This window comes from Oenanthe melanoleuca, chromosome 5, assembly GCF_029582105.1.
Source record: "Oenanthe melanoleuca isolate GR-GAL-2019-014 chromosome 5, OMel1.0, whole genome shotgun sequence".
NCBI classification, from domain to species: domain Eukaryota; kingdom Metazoa; phylum Chordata; class Aves; order Passeriformes; family Muscicapidae; genus Oenanthe; species Oenanthe melanoleuca.
In genome coordinates, this window is record NC_079339.1 from 29,306,794 (window position 1) to 29,328,630 (window position 21,837).

General features: G+C 41.0%; 2 protein-coding genes across 2 annotated transcripts in view; one reads left to right on the top strand and one right to left on the bottom strand.

Annotated features, from left to right (window-relative positions):
• ARG2 (arginase 2) lies at positions 1-18,970 on the top strand. Its single transcript, XM_056493800.1, has 8 exons — positions 1-173; positions 293-365; positions 11,954-12,131; positions 12,935-13,094; positions 16,265-16,359; positions 16,486-16,590; positions 17,506-17,642; positions 18,543-18,970. The coding sequence occupies exons 1-8, from the start codon at positions 57-59 to the stop codon at positions 18,746-18,748; spliced, it is 1,071 nt and encodes a 356-aa protein (XP_056349775.1). The 5' UTR covers positions 1-56; the 3' UTR covers positions 18,749-18,970.
• The window catches only part of VTI1B (vesicle transport through interaction with t-SNAREs 1B), a 10,568-nt gene continuing 7,594 nt past the window's right edge, over positions 18,864-21,837 (bottom strand). Inside the window, exons 5-6 of the mRNA XM_056493802.1 lie at positions 20,136-20,197; positions 18,864-19,239 (exon numbers count right to left, since the gene is read on the bottom strand). Coding sequence (XP_056349777.1) covers positions 19,146-19,239; positions 20,136-20,197 — 156 coding nt within the window. The 3' untranslated portion in view covers positions 18,864-19,145. The remainder of the gene's footprint in view (positions 19,240-20,135; positions 20,198-21,837) is intronic.

Consider the following 21,837-nt stretch of genomic DNA (forward strand, 5'->3'; position numbering starts at 1 on the left):
GCGCGCAGCGCTGAAGAGAGCGGGGCGCGGGCGGCGCGCGGCAGCATCGCCCCGCCATGGCCCTGCGCAGGACCCTCGCCCGCCTGCTCCGCGCCCGGCCCGACCCCGCGCTGCCGCCGCGCCGCCGGGCGCACTCCGTGGCGCTGGTGGGAGCCCCGCTCTCCAGGGGCCAGGTGGGCGTCGCGGGGGGCGCCGGGTGCCGCGGTCGCCCGGCCGCCCCTCCCCGGCGGGGCTCGCGTACCTGGCTGCGGGCAGCGCTGTCTGACGCGTTCCCCCTCTCTTTGTCTCGCAGAAACGGCGGGGAGTGGACCACGGCCCCGCTACCCTCCGCGCCGCGGGGCTGGCGGAGCGGCTGGCCGGGCTCGGTGAGCACAGCGCGGCGGGCGGGGGCGGCGGGGCTGCGGGGAGCCCGCATCGCCCCCGCCGCTCTCGGGGCAGCGTGACTCAGCCGCGCTCGGGCTGCGGGCGGGGGGACGGTCCTGCCCCCGTGACTCACGGAGCGCACCGTGCCCCGGCGATGCCCGCAGCCGCGCGGCGGTGGCGGGAGGGACGGGCTTGTCGCATTCCGCACCGGGAGGAGCCGCACCGGCCCTGCGGGTGTCCCGGAACAAAGAGCGGCGGTGGTCCCCGCGATGCGCTCCGGCTCCCGAACAGCGGGACGCGCACGGAGCGTGTGCTGCTGCCCCGCTCGCTCCGGGAGCGCCGGGGGAGCGAGAGCCCCTTTGGATCGCGGTGCGCGCTCGGGGCATCCGGACTGGGAAGTAACTGTGATCCTCGGGTTACCGCACAGTGTGGCCTTTGCCTGTTTTTTTTAATTTTTTCCCCCTTCTGTGTTCGTTACCAAATTCTTCCTAAAAGATTGGTATGCTTCCAGGTGATGAAATTCAGAATTTTCTGGAGAAGTCCTCAGTTTTAGATATGAGGTTTTTTCTGATGTCTTTGAAAATGCTTGCGAATACCATCCTGTGAATTAGCTGTTTTAGTCTTTTGTGCAAGCAAACCCATGCATTTAATTGTGATTCAACTTCTCCCATTTATTACTTCTACAAGCTGAGACCTGCAGAAAGCTGTACCACAGTTACTAGAAACAGGACACGAGGGGTAGAAGCTTGTAAAGCTGAACTGTGTCTTGGAGAATCTTTAATCTAAAAAGTGTTACTGAAGATGGTGTGATGGGATGGATTGCAGGGCTGGGCCACAGAAAGAGCCAATATCTGCTCCCTGGGTGGTTAGTGTCAGTGGAGTGTAGATGCTTACAGAGATAATTGCCTAATAACCCTCTAGCAATTTTAATCTGAATTGTAAGAATAAGAACTCTTCAAAACAGTAGCAATTGTTCTGTGCAGCCCTGTGGGCTCATCCTCCATATCCTATGATTCACAAGCTGAAAAGTCACAGTTGGCAGCCAAATGAGTAGATATTCTTTTCTTCTTTTGTGCAAAGTATAGACACTTGCCATCCTTGGCAATACTTGAATTCTACTGAACATGATCTATAAACTCAGCAAATGTGGAAGAGGGCATCTAAAAGAGGTTCTTTGTACTAGAATAATTACTGAGCCTAAAGTTTATTTGAAACTATGAAATTGCTAGGTTTGGAAGGAGGATGCTCTTCTAAGTAAGACTCTGAGCAGCAGATTATTTTGTATCAGTAACAGAATTTTATACTGGAAGGCTTGGGGTTCTCTTTCAACTGGTTCAGAGTTAATGTTTCCACTTTGTAAGAATTCTTTGAGGAAAACCCCAAACCCACAAAACCCAACAAAATTAAAAACTAGAAGAAAAAGCCCTCTCATTTGCTTTGACACAATAGGAGCTAGTAGAAAGAAAGGGAAATTCAAGCCCTCTCTGGATTCCAGTATCAAAATGTTATGGGCATGGAAATGAAGCAAGCTAAACTAAATTTAAGAAAATACTTTCACTGCTCAGTTTCTTATAGGCTGTTTACTCGTTAATCAGTAATTATTTGCTTGATGCTTGCTCCCTTGTAATTTTTGAAGCTCTGGGATTTCTTCCTTCTGCAGTTGCAGTTTCCTATTGCTGACATGTTCTTCCACTGGGGTGGGATTGGTTTGTTTTTTAAGGTGGTGTTGATATCTATTGCTGCTTAAACCTCTGCAGCCCTTGTAAGAACAGATTCTGCTGTGTATTAAGTTTTCATCCTGAAACTATGGCAGTCACCAGCATGCACAGAGCAGTGGTTTACAGGGCAAAGACAATTTGCTTGAGGGGAGGGTGGTACATGGATGAGGGTGCTGCCATGTAGCCTTTTGTACTGTACACATTTGTTGTTCATGGAAACTTAACAAATGATTGTTTTTATGTGTGGGCTGCTTATTTTTCTTCCCTGGGATGCCAGGATAGCTTTGGCTGCAGTACTATTGTAATAGTGCCATTACTTGGAGTCCTGTGGTATGCTGAACTGGCAGTAAAACTTTAGCTGCTTTCTTTGTCTTTCTAACACTATGAACTTTCTGCTCATACTTTTAAGAAGGCCACAGTATGATTCTAATTATTATTTTTCTCTTTTATTATAAAAGCTAATAATTTTCATGGATTCTTGACTTATTTCCCGGAACAGGCAAATTATACTGCAGCAGACCAGGTTTTTCCTTTAAAAAGAAATAATATTTATCTAAGATACAGGGCTTCTTCACCTGTATTGGCTAGTTCTGAAGCATTTGTGACCACAGGGCCTGTGTATTTCTTTAACACTGTCTAGCCTCTGTTCCAAGTAGCCTCTCTAGGCATCACATATGGAAAGTGTTTGTTACATGCCCCCATTCCCTGCTTGGATATGCAAGAATGCTATAAACTTGATTTTCCTTGTCATTACAACTTTGAAACCAGGTATGAAATGTGGAATGATGCTTCCCAGTACGAGAGTGAGGCTGGATTCTGGGCCATCTAAAGAAATACAGATAGGGGAAAGAGGCAGTATTCCTCAGCATTAACAGTAGTAAGATGCATATACTGTTTGTTTGTTACTTTAAATATAAAGCAGCCACATGGCTCTTCAAATGTCTGTTTGCCTTATTCAATGACTTCTGTTGATAGTGCTCCAGCTGTATCAGAAAGAGTAAGAACACTAAACTTTTGTTTCCACTTTTTGCGTTGTTTTGCACTTTGCTTTCACTGGCTGGTGTATTTGGTGGGGGGAATTTGACCCTATCCTAATTTCTGTTCTTTCATAGTCCTTCTGCAGTGTTCTGAGCTGCTATCCCAATTTCAATTTTTTGGGGAGGATCCCTCCCTTGAAAGATTCTGTGACCATACCTACATGGTGTAGTAACTTCTTGGCTGCCTCAAGTAGTGACTGCCTGTGAACTGCTTGTTTATGCCTAGGCTGAAATCCGAGGAGAGAGCACAGAGGCAGATGTTGCTGCTAGTCTGTACCAGACTGTCAGAGATGAATCTGAGCCACCAGTTTGACTTTTATCTCCTTGTTAGAAGCATAGAGAACACTGTTACCTGTTGGTAGTAGCTCAAGGTGTACTCAGGAAGGGTTACTGCAACAGGAGTGCATCTCTCAAGCCAAAAGCAGGAAGTGTGCAAGTCTAGCAGGAGTAAATTAAAATATAATTTACTCTGGCTGTGGGGATTTTTATTTGTCTTGGCAATGTCTTCTGGCTTTGCTTCTTCTCCTAAGGGAAACTAAAATATTATCACCTTAAAGGACGTCTTGCCAAAGAAGTAAAAATGCCTTGTGGACATGGAGCCCCACAACTCCTTGGAATGGGGGAGAAAAGGGTGCAAAGCATGTAGGGCTATGTATTGCTCCAACAGTAAGCAGAAAAGGGTGCAGTATGTGAGGGTTTTGCACTTTTGTTGGCTAGGAGTGGGTAAGATAGGTGGCAGGTGCATAAGCTAATTAAGATGCAAAGTATGAAGTTTTTTAAAGTGAGAATTTCTTGGCCTACTCCTCTTACTTGAGGAGAGAAAGGCCTTACTCAGTTTTATACTTAATAGATAGCCACTGTCCTGCTGTAGCTTTTGAGGTGATTTAGAGTACCTGTGCTGCTGCTGGCATGGGAACAACTTTAATGTAAGACTTCTTCCCAAGTATTCATTCCTGTATGTTCACTGTTGTTGATTGTTGAATTAAATTTTTTTTGGTCTTTACTTAGAACTGAACTCAGCAGCTGGGTTGCTGAGCTTAGTCAGGCTTGGATTTGGGTTACTGTAGAATGGATTAGCAAAGTTTGGATCTGAGTTGCTGGCTTGGCAAGTTGGTGAACTGCAGAGACATGTGGCTTACACACAGAGTGGAACTATACTTGTCAGAGAGAATGAGCATCATATTGCCATTCTTCTGTTTGACCAGAAATAAGTTTCATGAGGTCAGTGTAGTGACTCAGAAAGGAGTAACCTCCTCTAAAAGGGGCGTGGAGCTGTTAATCCGTGTCTCTGGAGTTGGGCTACTGCTTTGCCCAAAACCATTGGACTCCTATTGACATCTGCTCCCAGAAATAGCAATGCAACTTTGCTTCTTCACCAAGATAGCTCATGTGGTTAGTATCAGTCTTAATAAATCATGAGGCAGCTGCTTCTACATATCTCCTCCTTGTCCATCTAAATCTTCTTCAATAAAGAGCTTAGAAGGAAGATAAACAATTTTTTAGTTATGCACCAAATATGCTTAAATAAGTATAGGTGTTGGGATTCAGCAGATTTGGACTGACAAGTTACAGCTGCATTGTTGGGGAAGTAATGTTCATCAGTCCATCCAGTGAATGTGTTCTAAGAGTTGCCGTATCCCTGAAGAATTTGATAGACTGTACTATTCTGCTTGCCCTGTATTTGAACTAAGACTGGATTTGCATGTTAGAAACAAGATTTGTCAGGAATGGATTCTTGAATTCTTGGATTAGATTCTAGCTTTGTTTTGCACTAGCTTTTACCTCAGTTGTTTCTCTTCAACAGTATTTTAAACTTGTAAAGACATTAGTAGAGCCAGTCAAATATCTAATCTCTAGAATTCCAATATAGTCTAAATTTGTTGTATAGATAACATCAAGATCTGTCTTTGAGTTATGTTTTCTGCTGTTGATGAAGTGGGAGACAGGCAAAATTCTAAATAACTGCTGGCATTTAAGCAGTATATTGTTTAGTTAGATCTCTGCATTGGTGAGGTAAGAAATGCTACTGTTCATGTCTTTTTATTTCTGATCACATCTGGTGCTACTACTGTCAAAGCTGAACATTCATTTGCTAGGAACATTCTCAGGAACAAAAATCAGTTTGGATATAGCATAAAGAGGTCAGACTAACAGCTAATTCTTCTTCCCTACAAAGCAGAAATAGGAATGCATTTTTTTTTTTATCCAGAAACATCCTCCCCCCACCCCACTTTTCCCCAGAAGCAGTATGGATAAATGGCAGTCCTCTTCTTTCATTTCCCTTAGACACAAGCATGCCCAAACACTTCTGTTTAATAATATCAGTACAACATACTTATGTAGTACTGCAGCTTATTTCTGGAACTAGATTTAATTACCTCTTTTCATTTATACAGAGATAAAGATCCGTGAGACTCTGCTGTTCTTGTTTAGCTCTCAAATGCGGATTAGCCATGATTGGTTACCTTCAAAGACCAGTGGTTTGTCAAAAATCAAAGCACAGCCAAAGGGGCTGATTTTAACTGGCGTTTGCAATGAGTCTTTGCAATTATGCCAATTGTCAGAATGCATCAGGGGCAGGTGCTGCTCCACTCTGTGAGGAAAGGCAGCCAGGACCTGGCTGTGATGACCTGGCAGGCAGAAGGAGCCCTGCTGGGGTTTTGGAGGAGAGCTGTTTTTTGAGGAGGCCTCCACTGAGGCTGTTTTTAGATTGCTTCTCAACATTGGCTGTTTTGCCTTGAGCAGGGGAGGCGAAGCTCCCCTGGGGGAATGGGCTCAGCTGTGCACTCAGCAGATGTGGTTTATCCTTTTGAATGTTGTACCTTCGGTATTTGCATGATTACAAGTAGCCTTGGAAGTCAGGAGGAAAATGCCAACACTGAAAATATAGAGTCGGAGCAGTCCTTGCAGTCACTTGGTTCTTCTCCATGCTGATGGAGTACACAGTCTGCTTTGGAATGAGAAACTTTGTGTCAGCCATCGATTTTGTTTGTTTTTCCCTCTCCCATTTGGCTGATGCATACTCAAGGCTGTACTCTGAAATTGGCTTTAAAAGAATCTTTGTGAATTTGGGGTAAATGTCACTTGGGGCTTTAACTATAATTGTTCTATGTGTCAGTTTAGTTTAAATATCTTTAAAAATAAAGCTGTGCTGATAAAGATCAGGAAAACCTGAAATTATTATTTCTTCCTAATCTTGAAATAAGGGAAGACGAGTCAAGCTGATGAACAGAGCTCTTGGGAATTTTGTATTTTTTTTAATTTTTTTATATGGAGGAGTGTTTTTGGATGAAAGGTGAAAATTTCTAACACCACCTGCTGAAAAACAAGAATGAAGCACTGAAGTTAAATACAAAACAAACAACTCACAGATCAACAATCCACCAGATTTTTCATTTGTGTATGAAGTGGTCAGATATTAGTTTCTCCCTGCTGGTGAAAAGGGAGGAAGAGAATTTCAGTTAGTCTCTAATATATTCTGCTTTCCCTTCCTCTCAACCATTACCTGTCTGGGTTAACTAATGTTTGCTTCTGTAAATCTAAAGCACAAGGTGCTTGTTGTTGAGGAAGGCTCTTTTGGCATTATGATCCTCATGGCTGTAAGTGCCCCATTGTGTTTTGGTTATCAGGAACAGTGTTTGGGTTAAGCTTATTTGAAGGGAACTAGAATGTGTGCAGGCTTTGTTGTTGGTGTGGCAGACGCAATAGCTACGCCCTTTTCTCTGATGCAAGCCACAGTGCAAATGTTTCCCAACACTTCAGACTGACGTTTTTGAAGACCTCTTAAGGTCAAGTGTACCAAATTTCATAAGAGATTAAAGTTATAAGCAGTTTCCAAAGGGAAATTAGGTGGCTGCTCAATTTGGGATTGGAAAAATATTTTTTGGCTCACTTTATGCAAGGGGCATCTTGGCTACAGATTTGGGGGAGCAGTTGGCATTGGGTTTGCTTGTTGCTTTTGTAGATTAAGCTTTTTAAATATGTACAGCTATAGAAACTTTGTCTTAAATCAGACCTTTCAATATTAAAAAAAAAAGATAGGAATTGCTCAGACAAGAACTTGCCTTTTAGGAAGTGAAATTTTAGAACTGACAGGTATCTATTGAGCCATCAACTATGTATACAATAGATTTCTTCCAGCAGTTACTTATTCAGTTTAAAGAGAAGTAGATGCCATGTAATGAACTTCTAGCAAGAGGGTTATCATTAAATTAGGCTGCTGAAATCTGTCTCTTGCAGTGGGAACCTTGCTAGCCTAATTTCCTATTCATGTAAAATGAAAGTATGCACTTCATTAGTGTAGTTGTGACACACACACATCCTGAATAATTCTGAAGGGTTAAACTGCCTTTAAAAATAGCTTGACAATGCACTGGTCATACTGGTCATAATGAAATGAATCGTTTGTTTGCTGTTGTGTCACATTTTGACAGCATCTCTAAGAAATTATTGCAGTCCTGGCCATAAGCCAATGGGTTTATACTGAAAAGAAGGATGGTAACTTGGTTGCATTCATGGGAAGTAAAATGTTACATTTGCATATAAACATTGTTCATAATAGTCATTGCATCCCAAAAAGCCTTTTTCTGTGTCTTGATTTAGTAAGTGATGCTATAATCTGAAAAAAACCTTTTGCAGGAGTGATGCTTTCATGTGAGCAGCTTTATATAACATAGTATCAAAGAAGGTGTAGTAACTGTGGGATTTCCAGGTTCCTTTGATAGTAGCTCACCCAGAAGAGGATTTACTTTCCACATTAATTAGGTGTTTGGTTCTTGTTTTTTTTTTTGTTTTTTTTTTTAATGTCCAGTTCACAAATACCCAGTGTAAACTGGCAGTGTTGGGAGATCAGTTCTGTCCCCCATTCCTTGTGCTTTTGTTCCAATTCCCATTTGCTACCCTGCAGAGCTGTTATATTTATTATGCAGGTTCAATGCCTGTATTATGCCTGTGTGATCTTTCCCTAACCTGTTCTGGTCAAAAGAAATCATCCTGGCAATGATCTACTCTGCAAACTATTTCAAGCTAATTTATTAATTTTTTTTGGCTGAACTGTGCCCCCAGGCACCTCTGATGACAGAGGGGGGCACTGAACCAGTGGGGATTGCACTCCTGAGCTGTAGATGCTGCCTTTGCACTGTGGTGGATCATTCTGACAGGACTGTTGTGCATATGCACATGTTAGTTATGTAACTATAGTGTGTGTTCCTACTCAGACTGACACCTTTATCTGCCTTGTATCTCTGTTATAGAAATAGGTTATTCAAGCCTGCTTTTTTTGTTTTCCTCACTTCTAAAAGGGATCTCTGCTTGAGCCAGTGTTGGTGGAACTGACTTGTATGTATTTGGTTGTTATAAATTTCTTGCACTGTTAATAATTGACTAATGAATCAAACATAATATATTTTTAATTTGAAAATAATTCCTGTTAGGGCTTGAAAGTGTGAACAAAAGACTTTTGATCACATTTGATTTCACACTCTTTAGTTACTAGCAAAATGTCTGTGCTGTTTACTCCTTAAGTGCTGTATGGTTCCATAAATGTTTCTATTTAAAAGGACTTTAATCCTGGCTAGGCCTGATCTGCTTCACTGGCAAATGATGTGGATGCTGTGAATGTAAAGAAGCTGGCTTTCCTATCTGCCCATTGCTTTTTCTACCTTTCAGAACCTGAATCTATTGCCTTTTAAAAGGCCCATATATTCATGTTAACATGTGCTGATTTAAAAAGCTGTTTTAAGTATTAGTATCTATATAAAATAGAGTGTTCTAGCTACCAAAGAAAGTAAGTGCTTGGTGAGGTAGATTGTAAAATCTTTCACTAATGACCAAATAACAGCAAAATCCCCCAGATTGCACAGCCCTGCAGCATGTTTATCCACTGAGCAATTTCTTTGCACAAATAATGTAGTTGAGAGAGCTTTCTTATATGCAAGCAGGCAGATAATATGGAAAACAATTCAGGTCTTTAAGTTTTAGACTAATGGCTGAGATTCTAAATAGAAGCTATGTCAAATTATTAAAGTAGTTATTGATGTATTAAACTGTTTTTCTTTGTTCAGTACCATTAAGACAAATATGCATGTTGATTTCACCTCTAGTATCTGGGTATTTGAAAAACTATGTGTACACATGCACATACACTTCCCACACTTTGGGATACATGGCATATCTAAGTACTGTGGATTTCTTTCTCTGTGCACTAACTATCTATTCACTAAACTTTCCCTTTGCCCTAAGGTCATTTGATCAGTTTTCAAAACACTAGGCACCATTAAAAGAAATAATAGTAAGAGAAGATATGTTTGAGTCTTGGATTAGCATGTACTTCTGAGATTAACTGTATCTTAATCAGATGGCCTTTGGATAGCTGGCTGAAAACATTCCTTATCACCCTGGGAAACCTGAGCTGTCCTCTGCAAGCACATAAAAACAGTGGATCTAGAGACAGGGGATGCACAAAGCTGAGAAAAGAAACTGCTACAAGGTTCATGAACTGCTACAAGGTTCATCTAAACTTTAAAAGATGGTAACAAAAACTGAAGGCATCTATTGTCTTTAACAGACATTATACTTTTCAATAAAAATAGAGGGAATCATGAGTACCATGTGTTCAGAAAGTGGACAATAGTGCAGAATTCTGGACCACAAAAGTGTTAAGCCACATAAATCTGATGATCCTAAGGAACAAATGTGGTTTTGTATTCAGAAGCTGAACAAGTCTTTTTGCCCTACAATGGGAACTTGGAGGTGGGTAGGGTAAAGCAGAAATTACTAAGCACTTGCTACTTCTCTAAACACACTTACTCAAATCTGCTGTGTATGGCCTGCCTTGAGCATAACCTGGAGAATTTTAACTGATTCCTTGAAGTGCAAGGAATGATGGCATGGTTGGATCCTTGTTTTATACTGGTCTGAAAGTGGAGCTTTGTGATAGAATTAAAGGAAGTTATTTTTTATCCTTTAATGGATAAAAATACTGCCATGTGCTTGCATGTCCTGTAAGGGAGAACAAAACCAAAGTTGTAGTCCTGTCTTCCATTACACTGTGTAATGTGTTGTCCTGCAATGTGTAACTCGCTGCACTTGGCTCCCAACTGCAGATTTATTTCACACAGATGTCAGAGGTGTTAGATCAAAGGCATTTTTCCCTTGTACAAGAGTATCTCCAAAAAGTCTTGATACTCATTAAAGTCTTACTTCCAAAACTTGTCTCACAGGCATGCTGAAGTTCTTTCATCAAATTTTGAAATGTGTAGCAGTGTGCATATGTAGTGTAGGAGAAGTTGCCTTGCAGGATGACACAAATAAAAAGAAAACCCTTTAACATTTACTGAACATATTAGAACTTACAACTTTTTTCTGCTTCTGCACAGCAACAGAATAAACAGAAGGTAGAAAATGTAGTGGTCACAGAGATCAGATAGCACATTCAAATTGAATGGGCTCAAAATTCCAGAGCCTTCATCCTATTGCTTAATTAGGTCTTGTCTATTGGAGGAAAAAAAAGGCAGTTGGGTACCTCTGTTGCCTTCTGAAAAGCAGGGAGTGGTATGTCATGGCCCTGCTCACTGCTTGAATTACTGTCACTGCAGAGAATGTTTTCTGAGTTGCTAAGACATCCATTCAATCCTTTGTTGAGCAGCTGTGCCAGCTGACATGTTCATTTGCAAATACCCCAACATCTGCCCATCTATGTCCCTGCCTATTTCCCCAACACCAAATATGTACAAGTGACTCAAGAATTCATTTCACCAGTCAAACTCCTTTTAAAATATAAAGAAGTCATGTATTTCTCAACTATGCTTTTATGCAATATCCACCAAGCAAATTCAGAGCTAGTTTCCTAGACATTAGACTATTGGCTTACTGGAAATTAAGCAGGAACCCAGAGCCCCAAGCAGCCTGTTTCTTCATGTTGACTTGCCTTAAATTTTTCAAATTGCCTCATGAAGCACAGGATGGCTAAAGGCAAAATATAAAGCTCTGGCCTGGATGCTTTGAACTGCAAACAGACCAGTGATTCTGAGGAGCAAAGGGACAGGCATGACTGGTATTCAGGGTGGTCTTATTAAGCCACTGTTGGTGTAGCTGTAAATACCTTGGGGCCTTTACTGCCCTCGACAGAGCCTGCAGTGAGAGGCCTGTCTCAACTGAGAGTCTCTGAGAGGATGTTCTCAGGTTCAACAGCCAATGAAGCTGCAACTAGCAATGAAAGGATCTCAAGGAGTTTTGGGATCAAAGTCCCAGAATTAAAATGCCTTCTAAAATATCTTGTGTTGAGAAAATGGACAGGTTCTCCTAACAAAGCACTAGTGAATTCTCCATGGAATTCCCTGGAAGTACTGTAAGGAAATTATATTATTTGTTACTTGGCACTTTTGTGCCTGGATTTTTGGGGACCTTGAAAATGTAAAATAACTGTAGCTATAGTTAGTGAAATGTGTAGTCCTCAGTACCTTTGAGCAATTAAGCTTATTTGAGGTTGCATACAATCTGAGTAAATGGGAAGGAAGATGGCAATGCAAAGATGTATGGCAAAGACTCTAATTTTTCATGTTAGAATTTATAATGAAATAATTTTTTTAAAAATACGCTTTTTCTAACTGACATTCATGATTGGTATAGCTCATTGCTAAATTAAAGCTTAACTTAGATTGATAATGTTGTCTTAAACCTTCTGACTTGTGATGATGTGAGCTTGCATCCCATGCAAATAGTCAAATGGATCCATTACTTACCTACTTCCTTTCCTACTTGCCCAACCAATTTTGAGCATTTTCTTGGGAAGGTATTTAAACAAGTCACTTTTTCCTTTTGTTGCTGTGTTCCCAGGATGCCAAGTGCACGACTTTGGAGATTTGAATTTCACTCAAGTTCCCAACGATGAACTGTACAACAACCTGATTTTATACCCGCGGTCAGTGGGCTTGGCCAGCCAGATGCTGGCTGATGCAGTGAGCAGAGCAGTAGCTGCTGGACACAGATGTGTCACTTTAGGAGGTGATCACAGGTGAGCTGACCTAAAAACAATTAGTTCATGCTGCAGGTTGACACTTGGAGTGCAAGAATTTAATTGAGAAAATAAGGGGACTGGGGGAACAACTAGGGGGTTGTTTCTGGGCAATGCCTTAGGGATAGGCTTTTAGAGTGGAACATAGACCACAGCTACAAAAACCTGACCTTCTCAGACAGTACTGCAAAGTTCCAGATTGCTCTGTGATCAGTTTTTGTAGACACACAAATGAGGTTTTTGTCTTTGGGAAAGTTTGTCTCATCAGATTCCTTCAGAGGAACTGCTCAGTTTCTTTATTGCTGAATGTTTAGTGATGTGTCTCTTTTGCCCATCACCTCTTAGGATAGGTTTGTAAAGCCTACACACAAACCATTTTGCAATAGATCTTACAACATCAATCTTTTTCCTCTTTTTTCACTAACCTTTGGTCTGAGCATTGGTTGAAGATAGTAGGGTATGCAAGAAGGAAATGTGGGGGAAGGTGTCATGACTAGAATAAGAAAAGGCTGGATTTTCTGGAGCATTTGGATCTACAGCAGGTGAAGATTAAGTGTGTGGGAAGGGTGACAGCAGAGAGAGGGAGCTCTGGCTTATCTGTGACTATAGCCCTGTAGAGTTACTTAGCCTCCTGGAATCACGGCAGCAGCATGCCATGCAGCTTGTATGGGATGCTCCCTTTATTGTCACAGATGTGTGGAAATGTAACAGCCTGGCTGACTGAAGCTGAGAGACTTCCCATTGTCCTTGCAGTTGTTCTGAAGGAGAAATGGTGACTAAAGACTTTGTTACTGTGCTTGCAGCTTGGCACTTGGTTCTGTCAGTGGCCATGCACGGCAGCGCCCACACCTCGGAGTGATCTGGGTGGATGCACATGCTGATATCAACACGCCTCTCACAACTCAGTCTGGAAGCCTCCATGGGCAACCCCTTTCATTTCTTCTGAGGGAGCTTCAAGATAAAGTGAGTATCCTGATTGTAGTTATCCTGGCAACCTCAGAGCATTGCACCATTGCTGATGTGAGGTCCTTTTTTACCTGCTGCAAATGCAGATCTTTTCTACCAGGGTACAAGATAAAATATGTATTATTGTGTGTGTTCACATAAACATACATGCACACATATGTACAAGTGCCGCAAACATAGATACAGACACTTAGAAACATGAATGAGAAAAAGCTTTTCTGTGTGTCTGCACCCTTGTGGGTTGCACAGTGAGCAGCTGGCTGTGGTGCTGCTCCTGAGTCCTGAGCTGGCTTGTTGCCAAGGCTGAAGCGATGGCAGCACTGCTACCAACGGAGCAGGAACCTCCCCCCAGCCCAGCCTGTGAGAGCTGAGCTGAGCTCACCTCCAGGAACATACCTTGCATGCTGCTTCTGCTTAGTTTGGCTCTTCCATGTGTTGACAACCTTGGGGCCTGACAGGGGCTGTTCCTGTATGATCTCTCCTAACTGGCTGCTCTGGCGTTGGCTCCATTGTAAATATTACAAATCAGAACGGCTGTGACTGCTTGCCGTGAGTTTTTAAAGAGTCTTTTTCTTGGAAAGAAGTCAAATTATCAATTCTTGGGGCACATGGAATGTGCATGGCCTGTTTTTGCTGCTCTCAAGATGTTGAACAGTAGGTTGACCTAAGTAGTGGGTTGACCTGCCTGGCTTAGCTGTGGGCTGTGTCAGCCTGTACAGGGACCTGCAGCACCTGTGCAGTAAACAGCCGAGGCTTCTGCAGTAGGAACTTTGATAGAACAATCTGCTTCTGCTGAAGCTCAGGCTGGAGAGTGAGAGCAGGATCAGCAACTGCATCTTGAGAATGGATGCTGGAGCTCCAGAAAACCCACCTGTTTTATTTCGGCACTCTGCATAGCTAGTTATTACTCCTGAATTTCTAGTTTCTCTCTGACAAATTTGGGGTGCTGTGTTGCTGGAGGTAAACCCTTTCCAAGCAAGAACAAACATGTTTAAACCTGTATAGCTACTGGAGATACCACTGCATCAGTTCTTGTTCAGCATGGCAATATTGCAGTCATCTGGAAAAGCTCTTCTTTTTCTCCTGCACATTCTTCTGAATTATCTCCATCTACATGTCAATAGAATCATTTGATGTTTTTACATACTTTACTCTTTCTAGTCATTCTTATGTGGTCTCTACTTCAGGAATTCCAACATGTTTGTAATGCAAAAACTAAAGCTCTGTGATACCTGAGGAAGGAGGAGATATTGTTCTGCTGGGTTCCAGTTCTTGAGCAGTATAAAAAACAGTAATTTTTTACAATTATTGGGGTTTTTTGACATGCTAAAAGAATACCTGTAAGCTTTCTGATGTCAGTGGGGGAAGCAGGCGTTTCTTGCAAGCAGCAGTAGAAAGAATAAGATTAAGCTATGCTTAGTGGTAAGCTGCTCAGCCATGGTGCTGGTTATGGGATCTTGTCACAAGCCCACCTCAACTCCAGCAGTCTGGATGTCTGTGCAGAAGCAGCTCACTCAAGTCCTGGCTGTGCAGGTGCACAAACAAAGGTGTGTGCACTCACTCAGAGTTTTTCTTACCCTATTCCCGTTTAGAGGGGGGAAACCAACACAAGTCCTGCTGGTACCACGAGGCTTCTACAACAGTATGAATCTTTAAACAGCTCTTCAGCAGTAGTACAATGTGCCTTTGACAATGGTTTGTCTGGCTAATACATCTCTGACTGTCTGGAGTGAACCATTACATGTGCAGAAGTGCATATGGCTCACCCTCTTACTCTCATCCAGTACAGCAGTTGAGTTGATTATGGGACAAAAAAAAAAAAAAAAAAAAAATCATCCTCCTTTCCTGACTTCAGGGCTCCTAGAACCACCCAAACTCACAAACTGCTATTAATACCTTCCTAGGAAAATGCCTGTACTTCTGGCCTTATTATCAGCAACTCCTTTTCCATTGCAACAAAGCAAAGAACCTGTCAAAGGCAGTTAATACATTCAATTTCATTTATTTGCAAACAGGTGTAATTGCAGTATTAAATCTACGGAATCATTAATACTAGGGAGTATTATCATTACTATGCTGTTTATGATGTGGTGATGGGTTTTGCAGAATTCCTTTTTGAAACATGAATTAATTTCCCTGGTGGTCTCAAATTCATTTATCCCTCTTCTTAATTTATAACTAGAGAAGTTTCAGGTCATTATCTGAGAGTAGCAAATACTTTTACAATCTGTGCTAATTTAACCAAGTGTAATTATATATAGCTATGGGTGTGTTAATCTTAAAAACATCCAATATTGTAATTAGAATATAATTAGTAATTGAGAAGTCTAAGATGGAAACAAAACCTTCCAGCTGCTTGACAGCTGTGAAAATGTAGCCATTTTCAGAGCTGGGAGAATAAGAGAAATCTGAGTTAATTTAAGTAACTCTTAAAATTAGTAGGTATTACTAACTGAATGGTTTTATAATTCCATACCATGACTACTTAATTACCAAAGCTGAAAAATGATGACCTCAAAATCTTTCAGTTGCTGTCCTAGACCTACTCTCTTCAATTCTGCATCAAAAGCCAGCATGATGTAACCTACTGTGGAGGCCCAGCTTCTTGCCCTGCTTTTCTTCCCCAACCCTTGTATTTTTTCTTTTTTTCAACTTCCTGCTTTGAATTTATCCATCTTCAATACTGTTTTCGTACGTCTACCTTACTTTGGCAGTTCTCCTAAAAAGATACAGGTGCCTTGGTTTTCATTCTTCCATCTAAGCATAATGTACTGGGTAGTTTAAAGAGCATCACCATGAAGTGCCTCGTGTAAGTGATCTACATCTGGGTATTTACTTTAGCATTCCTTCTTACCCTCACTGATACAATTTATCTATTGCTTGTGGATTTGGACTTTTTGACCCTCCTCCTCTTCAAAGTGTAAAATGTAGGAGAGTTAAAAACTTCATTAACATTCAACTCAGATAAGTCATGTCACTTTACCTGAGTTGAATGTAGGAATGAAAGTAAGGAACAATTACATCAGCCAAACCTTCAAGTACAGAAACTTCTCTATTTAGAGAGAGAAAGGATGCTATAAATGAATCCAAATACTTCAAGGAAGTATTAAATAGCCTTTTCTTAGGTATATCATTAAACTGACCTAATACTAAACCTTTGCTTGCAGGTACCACAACTTCCTGGCTTTTCCTGGCTAAAGCCCTGCCTTTCAGCATCTGACATTGTGTACATTGGTTTGAGGGATGTGGATCCTGCTGAGTAGTAAGTTGGTTTAGATTAAACTATTTTTTTAAAGGCTGAAATAATGAGTTTGAAATCATGTCCATAAAGGTTGCTAGATTTCAGCTTAAAGCAGTAATGATTAATTTTAAAAAACTATTTTCATAGCTATATTCTGAAGAACTTTGACATCCAGTATTTTTCCATGAGGGATATTGACCGCCTTGGAATTCAGAAAGTTATGGAAAGAACCTTTGAACAACTGATGGGCAGGTAACAAACTATTATCTAATTTAAACTATTCTTGTTGAACATCTGCTTTCCTGAAAGTTAAGTGAAGGTCACTGGATGGACGGTGGCTGTACAGAACAGTGACAGTGTCCAGTATACAGGAAAGTCTCAGCCCTGGAACCATTTCAGTGTTTGGCAGATGGCTGACACAGGTTACATGACTCACTACACTCGTGGCTCTGATTTTTACTATTTGTTTCTGTTACGTAATTTTGCATTTTCTGCAGTTTGACAAGATGTTTGAATCAACTCAGAGTGCACTTCAACCATTCCCTTACTGCAGTTCAGTACTGCCACCTTTGCAACCCTTGTTCAAGTTTGGGGAACAAGGTCAGGGACCAAATCATGCTAGTCTAGGAGCTGGCAGAGCTCTTCCACAGGTTAGAACCTGTGCTGAATGCTGCTTTTTTCTAAAGGTGTGTGTCATCAGCTGGCAGTTGATATAGTAAATAACATTTTAGGTTTGAGATTATCCATTACTACTTCAGCAGTTAGGCTACATGGCAGGGTTTGGAGACAGCCCTTCAGCATTGACCTGAAAAATGCTCATCTTGATGAACTGACAGTGAAATTCTTGAGCTCGGTGCTTCCTCCATCCTAGCTGCCATGCACATCAGTGTTTCAGCCTTCACCATGGCTTTCTGTACAAAAGGAGGAAAGGCTGGATTGTATCACACACTTCTCTACATCATTCCACTAAGATGACAAATACCAGTTAGGATGGTTTGAAGTAAAGTACTTAAACCAAATTCTCGCTGAGTAGACGCTTTTTTAATGCATATGAGACATGGTTCAAGGAGTTTCATGCTACTTTGCTGATTAGCCTGGACAGTAAGAAATGCATGTAGAAAAAGTTTAAGGCTCCAAGATTGCTTTTCTTGTTTTATTGTGTCCCAGGAGACAGAGACCAATTCACCTGAGTTTTGACATTGATGCTTTTGATCCCTCACTGGCTCCAGCAACGGGAACTCCTGTTCTAGGTGGATTAACTTACAGAGAAGGCATGTACATCACAGAGGAAATACACAACACAGGTAGGAGCTCACCAGCAGTATGGGGCTAAGCAAGGACAGGACAAACTCCCCAGAGCTCATACTGGTTGTTTTTCCTGTGTGAATAGACAGTAAGTGTAGTCAAAGCAAAGGTGCCTGCAAAGTCAATTCTGCCTTCAGTAAGGGAAAAAGAAGTCATGTGGTTGGGCAATTCCCTTGGTGCTGGAAGCAGCTTAACCATCAAGAATATCAGCTTAGCAAAAGAAAATAAAATACACAGTATTTTAACAACTAATGTCAAAAATGTGTAATACTGTTCCCTAATCCTAAACACAAAAGACGAGATGAAAATGGGCATCTAGAATACAAAAATGGGTGCTAACAATCTTAAATAGTTTGAAGTTCCATTCTAGGATTCAAGACTAACATATCAAACTTTCATGAAATATATTGCAATTGACTCAATATATAAGGACTTTTAATCTTATTACCATCAAGTTTTTATTTAATATATTTAAACATTATTATTTGCAGTAAAAGAAGGTTAAAAAATCCCAACCAGACAATAGTCTATAGATTTATTAATAGGATGGCAAAAGAGTATGAGGTGAGGCTATTTTATAACCACTCACTTTTGGACTGGGAGAAAAATCATTCCTCTCGTAAATGTATATGGAACATCAAACATTTTTCCTGAATGCTGAAAGCACAAATGAGTGAGGTAGTGATGATGTAAGAAGGAACCAAATGAAAACCACAAATTTGCATCTGAGAACAATAACCTCATCCCTCACTTGAGAGCCAATCGTACTTGTGTAAGAGGTAAAGTAGGTCACAAACCCAAATACCAGACATGCTACAATGAATAGAAGGCTACAAACAAAACCTTGCAGAAGACCATACCCCTTGTCAGAGTAACAAAGCTGCAAATCATTTTCACAGGAATGCTTTCAGCTGTAGACATGGTTGAAGTCAATCCACTGCTTGGAGCTTCTCAAGAGGCAGTGAAAGCAACTGCTCGCCTTGCAGTCGATGTGATAGCGACGTGCTTTGGGCAGACAAGGGAAGGAGCACACATCGCTTTTGATGAACTCCCAACACCCAGCTCTCCAGATGAATCTGACAGTGAAGAGCAAGTGAGGATTTAAGAACCCAAAGTGTTGGATATATTGGACACTACAGAGCTCTGCTGAGGCACTTGAGTGGATAGATTGTCAACATTTGGCAAATACTGTTAACTTCTCAATTTTTAAATAAACTAGCTTTTCCATTGATCAGTGGCTACTTTATTACATACCAAGATTTATTCATTTAGTTAAATATATACAAAATGAGACAATAAAATATTTATTACCTTCTTATTAATCTTACCAGTAGTTCAAGCCTGTTTCTTTTTACTCCCATTCTCTGTCTTTCATGTGTCAGTACAGTTTCAGTTCAATGTGCTGTCTCATAACTCAGTTCAACCCTCAGACAGTCAAAGGGAGCAGACAGCCCATCCTGTTCCTCATCAGTGGAAAAGCTCATCTTGGTCATGAAGGTTCATCACTTGCGAAAGAACTTGTAGTAGACCACACCTCCCAGGATAGCCAGTTCCAGGATGATGATAATTGATAGTAACAACTTATTCGTGGTTACTCTAGAGTTAAAAAATAAAAATGCAAGGGTGGTTTGTTTTTTTTCCACTTTTAACAAGCAGAAAAGGGCCAAATGCAATAATTGACTATTCATGTTTTCTTGGAAATCCTGTTTAAATCTCCTATTTCAGCAGTAGCAGTTCTATTCTTCTTCCCCTTGAAGGGACCATTGCTCTATACATGCCTACTCCTTCAGTTAAGCAAAAAGGAAAAGTCCTGTGCTAAAATACTCATTGTGGTGCTTTTACTTGAATTATGTGGTTGGAGGAAAACTAAAATCTCAAAATAATAAAGTACTTTTACTACTGAAAACTAGACAGTTATCACAACTTCCTTTAGCAATGGGCATAAAGGAAAGGTTGTGAGGAGATAAGTACCTACTAAACATACAATCTATGAACAATATAGCTAAACTGCTGCCAAGATTTCAGCCATCAAAATAGTACATGTGTACCAGCTCAGAGTGTCTCATGGACCAGCTTAGGACTAACTGCTCTAGGGGATTGCTGTGGGCTAAACAGATTTGTGCATGTTGTCAGGCATCTACCTTGCCCAATGCTGCAGTCATTTATGGCACAGCTTTTCCCAACCTGAATGAGTGACACCTGAAGGCACCATGAGCAATTCACTGTAACTTGCTTCTGTCCTAACCACAGTTTGGATGGTTAAAGACCCCACATCATCCTGACTGAACAGCACACATTCATTGCTGTTCAAAAGTCTGTACTCCATTAAGCAACTACCAGAGAGAAAAACGCACAAATTAGCATCTGCATGTGGGCACACATTCTGTTTACACATTCCCTAAAACTGCCCTGCAGTCTTAGCTGATATTCCTTTTTTCCCCTAAATCCAGCAGGCACCAATGCTCCATGCTGCTGTCAGTCACACCACTCACCTCCGGGACATCGCGCGTAGAATCTTGCGACTCTTGCTCAAGTTCTCACTTGTATTCACCAACTGGAGAGAGATAGAAGTTACTTGTCAGTTAGACAAGCACACAAAAATGCACATGAGAGCAGCTGGTGTTGAAATGTTGCAATGGATTATAGGACCAAGGATGACCACATACTCTCAAAATCGAGACAACGTTGTTTTCTACCCACAATACCAGCTGGAAGCATTGTCTCTTTTCTAAGGAGAAATTAAGACTTTTGTGTACGCTTTCCCTTAGATATGTACATATACAATTTGAGACCACTTTCTGCCTCTGTAATTAATATACAAATATCAGAAAGTTGGTATTAGCTTCTTTCATTGTTTCATTTCACTGTTTTAGTCATTAACACCAGAACAAAATTATACTGATGTGCTGACCCCAGTGCATATCAAACTGTTTGAAATGCTGCTCAAGTTCTATCAAAGAAAGAAATGTGTTGGTTGCACTGACAGGTCTAAGTGACCCAGTGGGTACAAGCTCTGAGCTGTTAATGGATAACCCATTTCAGCTTTGTATTGCCCAGAAAGGAACTGCCCAGCATACCCAGTCAGCTATTAAGAAGCATGTAACGAAGTGAGATTATAAACAACTAAAAAAGGTGTTGCTTCACAGACATGATTTATGATGCATGGCCACTGCTTTCACTATTTTCACTATTCCACTTCCAAACATTCTAGGGAAGTGAAGGTAAGCTAGGTCACTTATATCACAGACACCTGCCTCCACAATTCCTCTGTGTAACATATTGCCCTCAACTGCAAAACTGCTTGTATGTTTCTTGCACTGAGATGGACTGGACAAAGCTGCAAAGAAAATTATGAAGTTCATTTGGAGCTTAGTAGATTTCTAATCTTCACTACAAAGAACAAGTAAGAAGAAAGTCTGCTTCCAGTTGGAATGTGTGATTCACACAATTCCACAATTCATTGCCTAGGAGGCTCAGAGTAGAAGTCACAGACACAGTTTAGTGATGAACACAGCAGTGATGGGTTAATGGTGGAACTCAATGATCTCTGAAGCCTTTTTAAACCTAAACAATTCTGTGCTTCTATTAATGGTCTGTTAAGGGACTGTGATGCCTGAAGAACTAGTATTTTTTATTAGCTAAAGGACAAAAATTACAAATCTAAAAATCAATTTCCTTTCCTGCTTTCTAACCCAAATTTTGGACCAGGACAAATCAAATTCTGATTGAAATTACAGAATTACTTAAATGAAAAAGCTATGGGCTTTGTTGCAATGAGTAGAGAAAACTCCCAAGAGCAGGGGTATGCTTTTTGTTTTGGCTGAGTGGGCTTATTTACCAAACTCAGTGTCCTCTGCAGTCACACACCTAAGAGCTTTACCCTTGGGATCCCTTGCACACACAGAAAGTCCCATCAGTATGTTAGTTCAAAAATCAAACTGTCAGTTTTGCATGCATGTGCAAACAAAACAAGTCAACTAGTTTTTGAAACTTCCACAGCAAAAGCAGAGCTTCTTGAACCAAGGATGAGGAATAGGCATCTTGTCTGACAACATTTTCTCTCCCCCTGCAAATACTAGAAAGCTAGTAATTAAGTAATTACTCTTCTACTAAATTTATTTTCATTAAAAAACTTGCTAACTGCTTCCAAAATTTTAATTTTTATTAGTAATCTAGTAACAAGGCAACTCCTTA

Bases quoted from the DNA above. Each gene is read 5' to 3' on its own strand.
- ARG2 (XM_056493800.1), top strand. From the start codon at position 57: ATGGCCCTGCGCAGGACCCTCGCCCGCCTGCTCCGCGCCCGGCCCGAC. The intron at 13,095-16,264 runs GTGAGTATCCTG...CTTTGCTTGCAG, and splicing joins TGAGGGAGCTTCAAGATAAA to GTACCACAACTTCCTGGCTT. The intron at 17,643-18,542 runs GTAGGAGCTCAC...TCATTTTCACAG, and splicing joins AGAGGAAATACACAACACAG to GAATGCTTTCAGCTGTAGAC.